Source organism: Melospiza georgiana, chromosome 1, assembly GCF_028018845.1.
Source record: "Melospiza georgiana isolate bMelGeo1 chromosome 1, bMelGeo1.pri, whole genome shotgun sequence".
NCBI lineage: Eukaryota > Metazoa > Chordata > Aves > Passeriformes > Passerellidae > Melospiza > Melospiza georgiana.
Window position 1 is genome coordinate 65,131,158 of NC_080430.1, and position 15,910 is coordinate 65,147,067.

General features: G+C 36.4%; 1 protein-coding gene across 1 annotated transcript in view; it reads right to left on the reverse strand.

The window, feature by feature from the left end:
• The window catches only part of RANBP9 (RAN binding protein 9), a 38,841-nt gene that overhangs the window by 5,584 nt on the left and 17,347 nt on the right, over positions 1-15,910 (reverse strand). Inside the window, exons 3-10 of the mRNA XM_058033102.1 lie at positions 13,375-13,427; positions 11,482-11,649; positions 8,382-8,404; positions 6,187-6,371; positions 5,267-5,379; positions 3,843-3,951; positions 2,262-2,452; positions 566-713 (exon numbers count right to left, since the gene is read on the reverse strand). Of these exons, the coding sequence (XP_057889085.1) occupies positions 566-713; positions 2,262-2,452; positions 3,843-3,951; positions 5,267-5,379; positions 6,187-6,371; positions 8,382-8,404; positions 11,482-11,649; positions 13,375-13,427 (990 nt within the window). The remainder of the gene's footprint in view (positions 1-565; positions 714-2,261; positions 2,453-3,842; positions 3,952-5,266; positions 5,380-6,186; positions 6,372-8,381; positions 8,405-11,481; positions 11,650-13,374; positions 13,428-15,910) is intronic.

Genomic DNA, 15,910 nt, shown 5'->3' on the forward strand with positions numbered 1-15,910 from the left:
AAGAACCCTACTAACTCTGGTTAAGAGATCTATTTTCACTCTCTGAACTGAATGCATTTGCACTCGTGACAGTGCCTGGAGTAGGCAAACAATCCTGGAGTATACAAGGAAAGGGAATCCACACTTCATTTGAATCTCAACTGTGTTTACTTTCCAGATACTGCCACAAATGGAGAGTATCTGGAAAACTTTTCATTACCTGTGTGCAACACACTTAAATCAGTGTAGTGTCAGTGGCTTCAATTAAATTGAATTTTTAGAAGTGCCAAAGAGCTAATTACCCTTCACTATGGAACTTCAAAACTGACCATAGCTATAAGCAAGGTAATTTATTTTTGTCCACTTCATTTCTTTACCCCAACAGGAGAAAAAGGTCTATTGAGCTTGAACTGACAAAACAACCAGAGTTACCACAAGCTGTTGGCTCCTTACACTTTGTTTCAACTGTCCTTAGGGAGGAAAAAAAACCATCACATCAAAACCCACTGAAAACTCTTCCCTGCCATGCAAACACGTGGAGAACAGAAGCCTTAAAGCAACTTAGAAGCACGTAAAGTTTATTTACCTGGGATAGCTGTTAACCTGCTGTGATCTGGATACATTTATGTTGTTGAGCTCTGGTACATTCAAGCTGGTGGTCGTGTGTTTACTGTGACAGTAAGACTGATGCACTTTATTTGATATTACTCCATTACTGCAACTACTTTCAAACCCTGCAAGGAAATTTTAACAGTTGTAGTCATAGAGTGGTACTTGCAGATAAGTTTGTAGAAAAAAAAGAAGTAAGTGTAGCATTTACTGACCAGGAACAAGTATGCTAAATTTGCCACACAAACTCAAGTACTTCACCTCCACGTTTCAGGTATTTGAACCCTTAAGGCTTCTAGAGTGCAGAAGTTAAGCATTATTTAACAAGTATGAACACAGACACAAGAAGGTTTTTCCAGTTATACTAATATTCTGGTAAAACAAAAAATTGCACTAATGTAGAAGATTTTTAGAAAATCTTTTCTAGGCCACTGTAATCATTATGAATGGAAGCAAACATTATTAATTCCTGATCACATAGTTCTTTTGATAAATGTGCAGTAGAATTCAGTGCTGAATACTCTGCATGTTGCTATACTTACATACAATCTCCTTCACCATGTAATTATTTTAATTGTTAATATTGTGCTTTGCTAAAAAAATTACACCATGCTGTGAAATTATGATGCCTAGCTAAAATCTCTTCTGACCCTTCTAAAATATAACAGGAAAACTACAATTTGAAGCAAACATGTAATTGCCAGTTCCATCAAACCAAGAACTCCCAAGTATGTTCTAAAATAGGAGCAGGTCACAGGAAGGGCTTATTATAAAGAAAGCAGCTGCTGCCATTTACAAAATCCCAAACATCAATTCTAGTAATACATTCATCAACCTGCCTCGATTCTCAAAATCACAAAAATTACAGGTACTTTCTACACTACATCCTAATAACCACCTGAAGAACAACCAGAAAATCTGAGTGGTTCTTCACTGACACCCCAGAGAGGGGAAAAAAAAAGTGCCCCCAATCACCTCCAGTTTGGTTTTGGAAATTAAGCATAAGTGAAAGCTGATGGACTCTGCTACCCTAAGAGTCTCAGTCTTCAAGGATGCCATGTTCAGGTATCATTTTAACATGCTCTGCTTCCATTCAGCAGGGGTGCTTTGGAAGGCACGGGGATCTCCCCATAAGCTTGGGACAGCTCTGAACATTAGTGGCCTCCCACTGAAGATTTCCCACTACTTAAATGCTCTAAGAAATGTTTCAACTGTGCAGACTGAAATGTGGCTGCCAGCAGCATGTTTTTTACCCAACCCTACCACCCGGCTTCTGGTGTTTCCTGCTCAACCACAGCTATTCTGACTTCTCCATCAACACCACAGGAAATGGATCATATATACCACTTACTGGATTTAAACCATCTTGCCCAAACCATAAATTATCATCAAAAAGACAAGAGAAATATATGTCAGAACTTTCCACCTCCCAGAGGGAAGCATTTTTTAGAAATTGGTGGCAACCTACTTTGCAAGAAGTAAACCCAAGAGCACAGGCAAAAATTATGTGATGAAACTTTCATTTTTCCCAGTGACTGGAAATCCCATATTTTAATCACTAATATTTTACTGTTAAACACAGCACTCAGCATAAAATCTTAAGTTAAAACCAGTAAATTCTATGTGGCATGGTACCTTCAAATCTGTGTGGTGTATCCTGCACACGAACTTACCAGTGAAGTGTGTGCTGCTCCCTTTGCCTGTTGCCAAATTGTGAATATTCATTCCATGGCTGGGACTCATGCTAGGACTACTGAATGACCGTGGGCTAACAGGGTAACTGTCTTGAGATTTTGGACTGTGGCCTCCCAAGCACCGCACTTCACTGTCTGTACCATTCACCATCTCTATGAACTGACGCACCCTAAACAAAAGGCAAAAAGTTAAGCTAATAAAACCACTTACACATTTCAAATAACCAACGATAGCAATGATTTTATTTTAGTGTTAAATATAGAGCAAGTCTGACTCAACAAAATGCTGAATGTCAGTAACCCAATCATCAATAAGCTCTGGAGCATTCCGCCAAAAATACACAATTACAAATTTGTGAGGGAGCTGAACAGGAATATTATCCTTTGTCACTAAGTCCTCAAAGTCTAGAGATTTAAACTATATTTTCTTGGTCTAACTGTTTTCTTTTATTGGCAGGGGCAAGGTTATTTCTTGAGAAAGATATGTCATTATGTTGTCATGTCTGTCATTTTCTCAAAGTAAATGAGAACAGAGTTTGACTGTCTGGAACATTAAGCATTAAAGGGTAACACCTCACATTAAACACCTGCTCTAGAAAATAGTTTGAAAAGCAAATTCCCATACAAACCTTCCTTTAGAGGCTGTTGCTCTTTGTGAATTCCATTTTAGATAAGGAGGTTTTACTATGGACTTTAAGGAAGCTCAGAACTCCTGCTTTATGCTTAAGGCTTCAGTAGCCTCAATAGAACAGGCAAAATTTAGACAGACTGAGGAAAAGATAAGATAAAATTGATGCTATTGAGTGAAGTCTTTCATCAAAATGTTAGCATTTTGTGAATTCTGTGATAAGTCTGGAGTACTATCACGTGAATTGTGTTCAGCACTTGAGCATGACAGACTTCAAACACATTCCCAGTTATTTAACTGCACATAAAATTAAAGTGTTTTGTTCTTAGAGGAGATAACGCATTTTTCCCACATTCAAACACTGCAATGTGATACAAAATTCTGGAGAACAGCGCAGCTGGCAAGTAAAAATGCCAGAATGAAGGTGACTATTGTGTACCTGGGAAGCCAAGAGAACTCTTTGGGATTATGGAATTCCACAGTTTTAGCCAGAGTTTTCTAGTAAAGTGGCATGGAATGAAACAGCTCAATTAAGCTGGTCTTTAAAGTCAGTCACTGCTTTGGAGGAACAGACTGACTTATGCCATCAAGATTCTTAACCTTCTTGGATGTGCTACTGTATCAGTTTCCATTTTAAGTTTTACTTAACACCCAAATGGGATTAAATTCATTAAAAAGAACTACAGAACTTAGTTCTAGAGAAAAGTTTACAGGGAGATGTGAATTATGCTGCAAACCAGGACCTCGATGACAAAACCTAGTTAAACATGTAGCAAATAAGAAGAGCATAAAAAAGTGAAATACACACATTTTCTAAAAAGCGCTGCTTAACTTTGTACAAATTTCTGTGAAAGCTTTAAATGAGTAACTGTCTTGTCTCAGAAGGTACTGTGCCATCTATAAACACACATCTGTATAATTTGAAGACTCACTTTAATGCAAATAAGAGATTAGGATTTCTTTCTAGTAAACTTGGATACAACTGTTGTGTTGTTTCAATGGCTTCTCCCATTCTTCCTGCTAAAACCAATTTCTGAATTCCTGTTCACCAAAAAACAAATAAGAGATTAGGATTTTTTTCTAGTAAACTTGGATACAGCTGTTATGTTGTTTCAATGGGTTCTCCATTCATCCTGCCAAAACCAATTTCTGAACTTCTGTTCAGCAAAACCAACATCAGTTAAATGGACAGCTTACGGATTAATACACGTACATAAATGATTAAAAGACACTGCAACCATCAATCAACAAGATTTTTTCCTTTTAGAAAAAAATAGTGTAAAGAAAGATCATGTTTGCTTAAAATGTTCAACAGGAAAATTTAAGAACTGCACTCCACCTACATGTATCTAAATGAGAACTCAGTATTTTTATTTACTGCCAGCATTCAACTGCTTTGTAGTCAGACTCTGCATTTAGAGCTAGAATAAGACTGCAGACACTCTTCTGCGATTTAGTTCTCATTTTCACAACTTTATAAATAAGCACATTTCAAATTACTGTCACTCAAGAACATCCAAATTACATCGCACTCCTACAGGTTCAATTTTGACTAAGAAAAACAAAAATTCAGTCTCTTTCACCTACAACACATCCTTCTAATCAAACTACAGCTGAGCAAAATCTTTCACAAAGGTTCCTGCTTTAGTTGATGCTTCTGTGGCTGTAACTTGGCTCAAGCTGCAAACAGCCTCCCAGCTCTCTTCACCAACAGAGAAACTGATCCAAATGAAAAAACCCCAACAAATGTGTTGTTTTACAACCAAAGCAGTTTCCCCATGTGGTATGTCATACAGTAACACAAATGCTGATGGTCATAGAGCAGGGATTTAAATGGAAGGGGAAGGCACTGTTCCATCAGGCTGCAAACAGCACTGGCATGGCAAGTTAGAACTGAACTGCGGTTAGTTGTCCTTGTCCTCTTCCCCTCACAGCTGTAAGCAGTTTCATTTAACTTATAAAACCTTCTCTAAACTCAATCCCTTTTCACATTCAGATAAAAATACAAATGGCTGTCACGACTAAGTTTTATATTCCTGTTTGTGACTAACCATTAGCTCTCACAAACACTCAGAGACATTACACACAATTGTTTCAGATATATCACAACTTTCCATTCGAGAGAAAAGACAACAGATAATTTACCACATTCTGCTACAACAAACAAGTTACAAAGTATTACTGTGCAGATTTTTCATACCCAGCTGCTCATACACGTGTAACATTAGATGACAGCAAAGAACTGTGCTATGGAGCAGTGCTGCAAGCCAATTTTACAATGCTGCTTAGGAAAAAGCTTTATGCAGTATCTGTTTAAGGGACGAAAAAAGAGATGCAACGTGCTTTCCAGCCTTACTTTGTCTGTTCTTAATGGAAGCTAATTCTTCTAGCACAGTCTGGTCTGTGGATCTGGCGAATGCCTCTGCTGTTGCACAGTATCCATGGTGAACTAAGTAAGATGATACCATTCTAAAAATAAACAAAAACAAAACTCAGAAATACTCATTAAATACAGGTAAGAAACCAAGAACTCTTGAATGTCAAAACTCTTTGATAATATAAGCTGAATTGAAAAATTCAGCTTGAAATGCAGAGACTTCTGTACAAGTCAGACAAACGTAATTCAATTAAGAGTCAGTATATTCTTCAAAACATTGTACAGAAAAATAATTTTTAAAAATAATAAAAACATAACTTTATTATGATGAATTTTAGTAACAATTATTCATGACCCAAAGGCAGGGTCAGTTCAAAAATTAACTGCTAATTAAGCTGTTTTGGTTTTTTTTTCTCATTACTCCCACTGAAGTGAAATTGCTGCACATTAAGTTTTTGTTTTCACAGAGAAAATAAAGAATGCAAAGTCAGAACCACCATTTTTCCAAGAAATACTAATGAGACACAACTTAACCTGGCATGCTGAAGGCTGAGAAAGCAAAGGGAAATTTCCAGAGCCCAGAGTATTAAAACTGCCCATTACAACCACAACAACTTTCCTACAAACTCCCCAGTCCATATTAGGTAAGACAAATTAGAACAGAAGTCCTAAACTCATCATTATAAAGTCCAAATTATTAATGACACAGACAACTGTGCCACAAAGTCTGTTCATACTCCTTTTTACACTATTATCAAACCTGGTAACAAACTTACTTGTATGAATTTTTAATAGCATCTATCACTTTTTGCACAAGACAATAGATAAAATATTTTAAAGAACTCTGAAATCATGCAACTAATGACTTTTAAAAAAACTAATAATAATACAAGTCTTACTTCTGAATCATTGTTTGCCACTCTCCTTCCCGATCTCCTATTGGAAATCTGTCAATCTGTGCTTGAATTTTGGTTCTCCACTCTCGCATATAGTCTTCAATGTCAAATACAAATGGGTGTTGTCCAAAATTAGCATCCACAACCTCTCCTGGTGTTTGAAGCCCTACTGTAGGGTACAAGTTTGGCTGCAAGAAATATTTTAGTTAGTTTTTGACACTTGCCCTAAAATCCCCACTGTTGTGGGTTTGTTTTGGGTTTTTTTTTTCACCTCTAGTAATAACCTTACTGCTTCTAGTAGGGTACTCCAGCAGTAAAAGCAGCTTCTGCCAATACAGCAATACAATGACTGACTAATTTATTCCCAGTACTCAATTTCTTTGTGTTTGGAAAAAGAAAATCTTACTGACATTCTAGCCAGAAAATACACTTTTTAAACTGTGCTACATGTTACAACTTTTGGGTTAAATTTCACAAAATATTATGTAACAATTTTTGATTATTTTAAAGACCAGTCCTTTTCCTTTAAAAAGAGAAAAGAAATTAAACTTATAAAGCGGGCCATTTTCCTTTTAGGGTGAAATACTTAAAACATCACTGAATTTTAGTGGTAAGAACTGACAGGATAGAAAACTCAATAGCCTCAAAGTCCAACTGTAGTGCCTAACAAAAATTAACAATGCATTGTTAATTTACAATTAACAATTGTAAATTGTTAATTTACAAATTAACAATAAAAATGTAACAATGCATTGACGATTTTGTGAATTCCTGGACTTGCATCTAGGAAAATACTTGAACAGCATTTATTGTTGTCTCAGTTTTATTTTCTGATGAAATTAGGTCTCCATGCAAATTTAAAATATGGCAAATATGAGAAAGGTAAAATCTGCCTTGGCATAAAGGTACTTTTCTTAAATATAATGAGCATCCCAGCAATGGCAAGGCAATCAATTGTTCACTGTGAATGGGGTTTTGTTACTGGGGTCTTGTGTGTGTGTGTGTGTGTGTGTGTGTGTGAGTTTAAATTTTTTTTGAAGTTTATGTAATAAATATACCTACATCATAATTACACTGCAGACAATGGTGGTATGGTATAACAGGGTGTTAATCTACAGAACTATTATGCTAAATAAATTAAAGCTATCATTAAGAAGTTATCAACACACAGGTCAGTAGGAACTCTGGAGCCCAGAGAATCCAGTGAAATGAAAAATACTCTGGTTTCTCAAGCCACACCCAAGCCAATCTTACCTCTATTTCCACAAATACACCATTTGCTTTTTTAAATAAACATGCTCATACTGTTACCTAGTCAAAAATAATCAACAAACCACAAGTCTCAAATCTTCTAATGAGATGGAAACCATTGATTCTAAAAAGAGGTTCAGCCTCATACTTCAGATTATAGTGTCAGTTTTCCTGAGCTGGCACCATGTGCTAGCAACCTGAAGATCCAGAACAGTGGCAGTGGTTTCCTACACAAAACACTCAACCCTGTGGTAGGACTAAGAGGCTCCTTGGGTTACTGACTTCATTTTTCCTTAATATCTGTCCTTGCCTCTTAAGGCCACACAAAGGGAGTAGCTGGCCAGGTGGACGTGCATCACACACTGCTCCTTAAACAGATTAAATCAGAAATGAAGCGGATGAGAAGAAAACCAAAGAAATTGCAGTATCATGCCTGTATCAGCAGTATAGGGAACAGATGCCACTTTTAAGGAAAGCACAATTTAATTGACTCAAAAGCCACAAGACTTCAGATATGTGCAGCTTTAAAAAAATTGATACATTTGTTTCTATGAAGCAAAACTTGTGAAAATCAGGCATCAAGAATGAGTTAAAGTGACAATATCTCAAGCAGCCATCCACCATGTTGGTGTTTAATACAGCTCTGATTTTGTATGTAAGGCTTGAATATGCCAAAGCATGTAATAATTATTTGCATGTATTATTATTCTGCTAAACAAAAAAAACCTGAAAAGGAAAAACCTCTTGTAAGGATCAGCGTAAAACCAAAACACCTTCTCCTTCAATTAAAAAATCACCACTGAAATCATGATGAGAAGTATCTAATATTAAACTGGCTACAAAGATTATCATTGTGATTCCAACAAGCACAGGGTAAATGCTAGTCTGATCTGAAACATCTGTTTAAAGACACAAAGGAAAACTGTTTGAAAATGCACTTATCTTACCGGTAAATCTGTGAAAGCGATGCCTGTAATAAAGAGAAAATTAGGATTAATTTCCACGTGTCTGGATTCAAACCTCATTTTCTTAAAGTATTATTATCTGTTCAGAAATCTCACTCAAACCATCTCAGAAATAAGCAGAGTATGGTGAAACCCATGATGCTTATGCACAATTCATGTTTTTAAAATAATAAATGGCAGTATTTGTCAAAAAGTAATCATCAAAAATACTTAAATTGCCCTTAATTTTTCAAAATAGATAATAAGACTTAGCAACTCATACAGATAGGCAGATTAGAAAGTCTGAAAGTTCTAGCTACATACTAAATTTAGAGAAGAAAGGTAAGGATATCTAAGAATACCTTTTCACTTCCATGTCATGATGCTGCAACATCAAGATTTAATGGTGTCTTTTTTTGTTTGCTATTACTTTTCTTCATACTCACTCACATTCTTTACACAAGCAGCATATATATATAATACTCCAAACCAGCCTGCAAGTGTTTCACTCTAATCCATGCCCTCATGCTTTGGTTTTCAAACAGAACAGCTTAATATCTTCTTACATAATTACAAACATCCATCTACCCTTAAAACCAAGGGAGTGATTTTGCTGTCTCAGGATTAGAGAAAAATATGACCTCTATACACTTCAGGAACTTCAGGCTATTTCAGGGGGTGGGAAGCTTTCAGTTAAAAAAAACCACATCAGTAATCTCCTTGTGACAGCCAAATAATAACAGTATTTCAGAATTTCCTTTATTGTTGCAAGTATTTTTTTTAATGCTGAATTATTCAAATCCACTTATCCCTTCAAACTTCAATTTATTCTGTACCACCACCTTTTCAAATTTAAGATGAAAAAAAAGCTTTTAACCTTTTGTCCTAAATTCCATCCCTGTTTTCAATCTCTGCTGTTCACCAGGATTTCAAACCTCAAGAGCATCTGGATTCCTTACACACATCTTTTGAGATAGAAGGATGGAATACTGAGTGAATCTGTTTCCTTTGTTTCCTCCCATCATATCTCAAAGCTATCATTTTATTTATTCCCTGCTCTTACTTTATCTTTTTCTAAGCTATACCATTTTTTCTATTTGGCAATTTTGGCATCCAGCTTGCTCTTTTCCAAAATGGAGGCTGTGGGCATGACAAATAAATGATGACTAAGTGATATGTAGGAGTTGGGGTCTTGGGGGTGGGGTGGGGGTTGGTTGGGGCTTCTTCTCAACCCAGGATTTCACACTTGCAGGATAACAGCTTTGCTCTTTCTGCAGCATCAAATCCCAGGCTGAGCCAGAGACTTCCTAAATTCTAGGCCAAATATGTGGGCCCAGAGAAGAAACATAAATGTCCTCCAAGTCACAAATGTACAGGAATTCTGGACAACTAGCAACTGCAACAACTCAGTGAGACAGACAAAATTTCTGATTTCTTTTTCCACTCAACACAGAATCAATTTTCTCATGCCAGAAGCTAAAGCTAGCAAAGTCCATGACAGCAGAACAACTGTCAGGTTTCCTTGTGAAATCCATAAAGTGTTTGTCAGACTCAGTCTCTGACAGATGACATTTTATTAGCCTCCTCTCACCTATGCCATTCTGGTCTCCTCTAAAAATGGATTTTAATCTTTTGCACTGTTGTTTCAGAGTTGCCCTAATCCAGTCTGCTTTACCACTGAAAAGGAGAGTTCTGCTCTTGCCTTCCTAGCTCACTCACGCTTTCAGGTGACCATAAGGGTAGTGAGAACATTCATGTCTCTTTAATTGATTACATGATGCAACTTCTCTGCAGGCACATTGTGAATGTTTCAGAAAGGGAAAAAGGTAAGACTGCTTTTCTCAGCTTTACCCCAGTTAAAGATTAGGGCAAACACAAGCCCCATATCTTCCAGTTGGACCTATCCTGCAACAGGATGCCAAAAGAAACAACTACACAGTGCATGCTTCAAGTGTCCCACTGCCCTAGGTCTCAAGGTATATAGACTCATTCAATGTAGAAGGAACATTAAATCATGAAAGAATATAATCACAAAATTGATTACATGGAACTGACCTCAGGAGGAGATTCCTAAGCCCTGCTGTGAGTAGAAGCAGGAAAACTCCCAAGTCAGATGTGTTTGCTCAAAGCCTGAGCAAACAAACTGTCAGTCTCGTTCAGGGAGGCTAGAAAAGAATTTAAACCACATCCTTCCCCCTTTTTCCAAACCTACATTGTGTTTGCCAGTGTAAGAAAATAGAACAGCAACTTCAAGATCACCTATCTCAATAATCTCTTACTTCATTTCATGCTACCCTTTCCTTTCCTTTCCTTATCGCATTTCTACCCATCACAGAAACCTTATTCTTTGAGGTTTTTCCCTTCAAAGCTCCTGCTCCCCTCAGCACAATTCCAAGATCTCTTCCCAAGCCCCCACTCCTTTCTTAATGCAAGAAGTAATTTTTTTTTCTTTCCTTACACTCTATATCTTGGCTCATTAAATTACATTAAGTAACTGAAATAGGTATTCCATAAAAATTTTTAACTCCACCCACTCCTGACATCTTCAAATTCAAAAATTATCTTGCAGTGTTGCCTAATACTACAATTTACTGTATGAGTTTAATGGACTTAATTTTAGCTCAACTTTTATAATTTATGGCTTTAGCCCAACTATGAATGACTCCAGACTGGGAATCCAAAATACACTGCTCTCCAACATATGCTCGAAACAACATGCATCCAATGTAAGGTTTTAGTGAAGGCTGGGTGTTCCCCCTACAGCAGCAAGGAATTTTAGCTAAATCCATTTTCCTTATCTTCAGTTTTCTTATTATCTATTACTTTATGACTATCAAGCACTATTTGTGGATTGAGTAATAGAGTTCATTAATGCAAATCCTGTGGAAAGAGATGCTATAAGACCAATCCTCCCAAATTCACAAGGAATGTTAGTGCTAACGGCACAGAAGAAATTATTTTTCCCAGTTCTTTAATTACTTCATAGACTATCAAACTATCAAAAGAACTATTCAAACCCTTGGTTCCTTATGTGAAGAGGGCTTCCTATTCACACCAGACATAAAGATATAGTGCAGTCACAAAAGGCAGCGTTTCTGCATACCCAGGCTGTGTCCATTCTTGGTGTAGAAGCAGGTGTTGTTGATAAGGTTGACACAACAACCAATGACATCGCCCGTAGTGAACGTTGGGCCGTAAGGTTGTCCCGTTCCAGAGGAACAGAACGAATGGCCATCATCTCCATGGTAACCATACGAGTGTTTATCCCAACCTAGAGAACAAAAGCATTTGCAATTTATTCATTTTCTTCATTATTAAATAAATTGAAGGCTGTGCTAAGTTGGTATATTCTAGCCAGGCTAACACAATTAATTACTATGCTCAGCCTTCTGCTTTCTAATATTTCTTATCTAGGAAAGCCACTGTGTAATCTTTAAAATGACAACTTCTTTTATCAAAATGGCTGAATAAGTAATTGCATTTGTAGTATATAACAGGTAATGCAAATTCAGATAACACATTTTTCTCTTTACTCCAACATACAGTATTACCAACCCCAAAAATATAATCAGCTACAATGCTGAAATTCAAAAAGCTATATACAGATCTGACATGTCCCAGTAAAGCAGTGAAGATTCTCCTGTTCTCCCTTTCATTTTGCAAAACTATTGCTACCATATGTCATAATCAGATTCTTCCTGGCTACAAACCAAACAGGCATCTCTGGGGAAACATATTTCTAGTCCTGATTATTCTCAATGACTATTCAGCAGCAAGCAGCCTCTGCATAATAACAGAATCTCCAGACTAAAGTGTAACTAGCTATGCTGCCCCTGAAAATAAAAATAAATTTTAAATAAAAGGAAAAAATTAGCAACACAGGTGAAAATCACAGCCAAGAGCTAGTCATTATGCATGCAAATATGGTGCTGATTTTGCAGGTGAAGAAGCTGTAGAATCTTTAAGGAGCTTCACACTGTTTCACTACTCAGTGAAATTCACAATAAGCAATCTTGGTCTGTGCTCTTCTATAAATACCTATCTACACTCTCTGCAAGTCAATACTGAACCTCTTCTGTCAAGCTGCTGCCTAGCAGGTTAATTTGGAAGTATTTTACACACTTAGACCCTTAATGTTTATCATCAGTAGCTTCAGCTGGTACCATATTAAGCACCTCTCAGTAAATTAAGACAACCCCAAATTATTGCAGTTGCATTCATTAGTAGTATCTTTGATAATTATAGCATCCTAAATCAAACCTAATGCCACCCACTAATAATTCATGAGCCTTAGGTGGGCTCACAGTGTAATGGGGACTTGCAGTGGATCTCTACCAGAGCATTTGGTAAGAAAGTTAAAACTCAAAAGTAATGAAATGCAGATACTTGAAGGTCAATTCAACATGGTTTTATATTTTGGTATTTTCAAGTCGGTTGGTTTTGGGTGGATATTTTTTTACATGTTTAAAGATCTGTTAAAAACCCAGTTTTTTATGTATACACATACAAATTCAGAGATACTACAGACAATTGTTAACTAGACAGTGTCCGTGACCATGCACGTTAATGGAACAATCAAAACTTAAAACTAGGCTACACACTCTTACTATGAAGGCTGGAAAGGTAAAGGTACAGAAAGTGACAAAAGGAGAGTTCCCTCCATGTTTGACAGAGTTTTTATCACAGTAGATCATTTTTATTGCTAGAAATCCAGCATACAGAGCATGGAAATCTATAGCTTCATTTTTTATCAGGACACATAATGAAAATTTTATACTATATTTGTTTGCTAAAAAATATCTTCATAATGTTAAAAATAAAAGTAAGAGCCGACAGAAGTAGTATAGGAGTAAATGTACAGTAAAAGTTAAACTTTTCAGCTGCAAGTGTTACATAACTCCAGCAATAGATACAACACAGAGGTGTCATGCTACACTCTCTTGCTTACCAAAGCTGAAGCATATTTTAAAAACCAATGTAAGTAACTGAAACATACCTGGTAGTCTGTTCATGTTCACACCCTGTGCCGAAAGCCCAATTCCCATGTAACTAAAAATGAAAGAACAAAATAAATGCATCTGTCTCTTACAAAAATACATATGTATGTGGAACATTGCCAAGAAACACTATGCTGACTAATCATGTACCAATTAAGCTACTGAGAGGTCATTTAATAGTGGCAGAAGAACACGGGATTCCCAGCATATATGGTTTAATATTGACAGATCCTGTCTCCACAGGAGGTAAGGACAACTTCTTCTCTTTCTGGCATCCTGGGCTAAAATGATGTTCCATTTATGCTAACATTTTATTAGCTAAAATGTTTAAGGCATGAACAAAGGAAGCCAAAGGTCAGATCTTATTTTGAAAGTAGGGGTACAGCCATACACATACCAATTTCATCATCTTCAACATACCTAATGATGTTTTGCAGACAAACTGGAAGGAGTAATTTTATAAAATACATGCAACACTGCTTTACTTCAGCAGCAAAATGCAACCTTGCACAGCACTTATGAAAAGATCACACTGAAACATTAAGGGCCTGGATTGTACAGCAGAATGTTAAATTTCTCAAGTAACCAACAACAGCACTCAGCTGCTTGTAATCTGATGGCAGACTAAAGAGGGGAAAATATTTGTACTACACTAACCAGTTATCTGAAATAAAGTCCAAAAGCCAGCTTTACAAAAAGGTGGTTTTCATAAAGTCAGTGTCCAGGACAGTTGTTAACAATTCAATAGCAAATATTACAAAGCTGAAATGAAGAATTTCCTCATCTCTAAATAGCACTATTAGAAGTTAGCAAAATCAATTTTGCTTGTTTCTTAAGAAAAACTAATGCCATTACCAAGACAACAGGAATACAAAAAGAGAAACAGCAAAAAGAAAATCTAGGCTTTCACCACTGTCCCTTGCCCAAAATAAAGCAACCCCCCTCCAACAACTAAGGCAAGCATTCAAAAATCACCTAAACCTACATTTACTTGTTATCAAATCATTCAAAGTAGTTTGACACTAGTTCACATCAGTTACCAAGAATTTGCTATGAAATAATAAACTGTATGAAAACAAAATATTCATCTGTGGCAATCTGGAAAGTTTAAATCAACAAACATCACCTTTGCATTCCCATCTCATAAAATGAATTTTTAAGCAACTATTCCACTTGGAAGTGCAAGTTAATCTGCTATTTAAAATGCTTTTGCCACAGAATGGAACTGAGCAGAACATCTCAGAAGTGACATGCTTAATTGTGTATGGGGATTTCTGCTCTTTCTATGACCACTTCTAACAGTTACCTTACCCAATTCTATGTTTGATACCTAAAAAGCCCTCCTCTGATAATTTCTCATGTATAATAATACTGTCTTCCTCTCCTTCACACATACCAGCATGAAATGGAACCTCAGAACCATATATAGCAGATATTACATTTAAAAATACTGAAGAGCTGAAGCAAAGGCCAACAAACAAAAGGATTAGTCTTTGCTGCACTGCTGAATGCATTACTGAGGCACCACTGCAGCAGCAGATTCAACAAAACAATTATAAATGAAAGCAACAAGTGGAAAGCCCTTGATTTTGTCTTAAATAATAAAGGCAGAGTTGTTATTAGCATAGCCTGAGGTCTGACACGTGAAGGATACTCATGTGAAGAGTGAAAATCTCTTACTCATCAAAGAAAGGATGTTTACTTTTAAAAACAATTTTAGATAACTTTAACTCCGCTGACTGCAAAAAGCCTTTGAATGCGAGTCAGATTAAGAACACAATCAAGGTTCTGTTTCAGTATTTTTATAATAACAAGACTACAGTTACACAAAAATTCAAAATATTAGACAGAAGATCATGGTCTAGGCAACATTTTGGTAACACCACTCTTTTCCTCCTCAGATATCCTAACTTCCAACCTTCCTCAGCAACAGCTGTTAACACAGTTAAACTGTATTTAAATACAGCTGGGAACAAGGAATCTTTACCCACTGGTAGTGACTGGAAAGCACTAGGCACTAACACCACCTGAGAAAGAAGATGGATGTTAACAGTATATATTTTTCCCTGGGATGTACTTACAACTACTCGAAATGTTAACACCATTTTGTGAAGGATTTTCTTGCTATTAATTTTCTTGCTATTAATAGAAATTGAAGTTAGATGAAAACATTGCAACTAATAAATTTACTACAGACATCTTTCACAAGGCAAAAGGAATGTCTACAACTTATGGTCTGAAGTGAGAGAAATTAAAGGCTCATCAATTAAGTTAATAATTATTTATTAGAGTTGACAGACAGCTAATTTCATGTTCAACTAGGTTACTACACTATAAATTATGGGGGAAAATGGTACCATGACAGACAGGCTTTAAATGCTCTAAAACTTATTAAAAGGAATTGTATCTATCCCAAACCACTACATGTAACTTTCTTACCTTTTCCCCACACCTGCAACCTTCAGACTGGAATCGACTTCTTTGTTTTTTTAAGACACTTAACACTTGTTTAGGTCAAGAGTCAGGTTTTGCAAA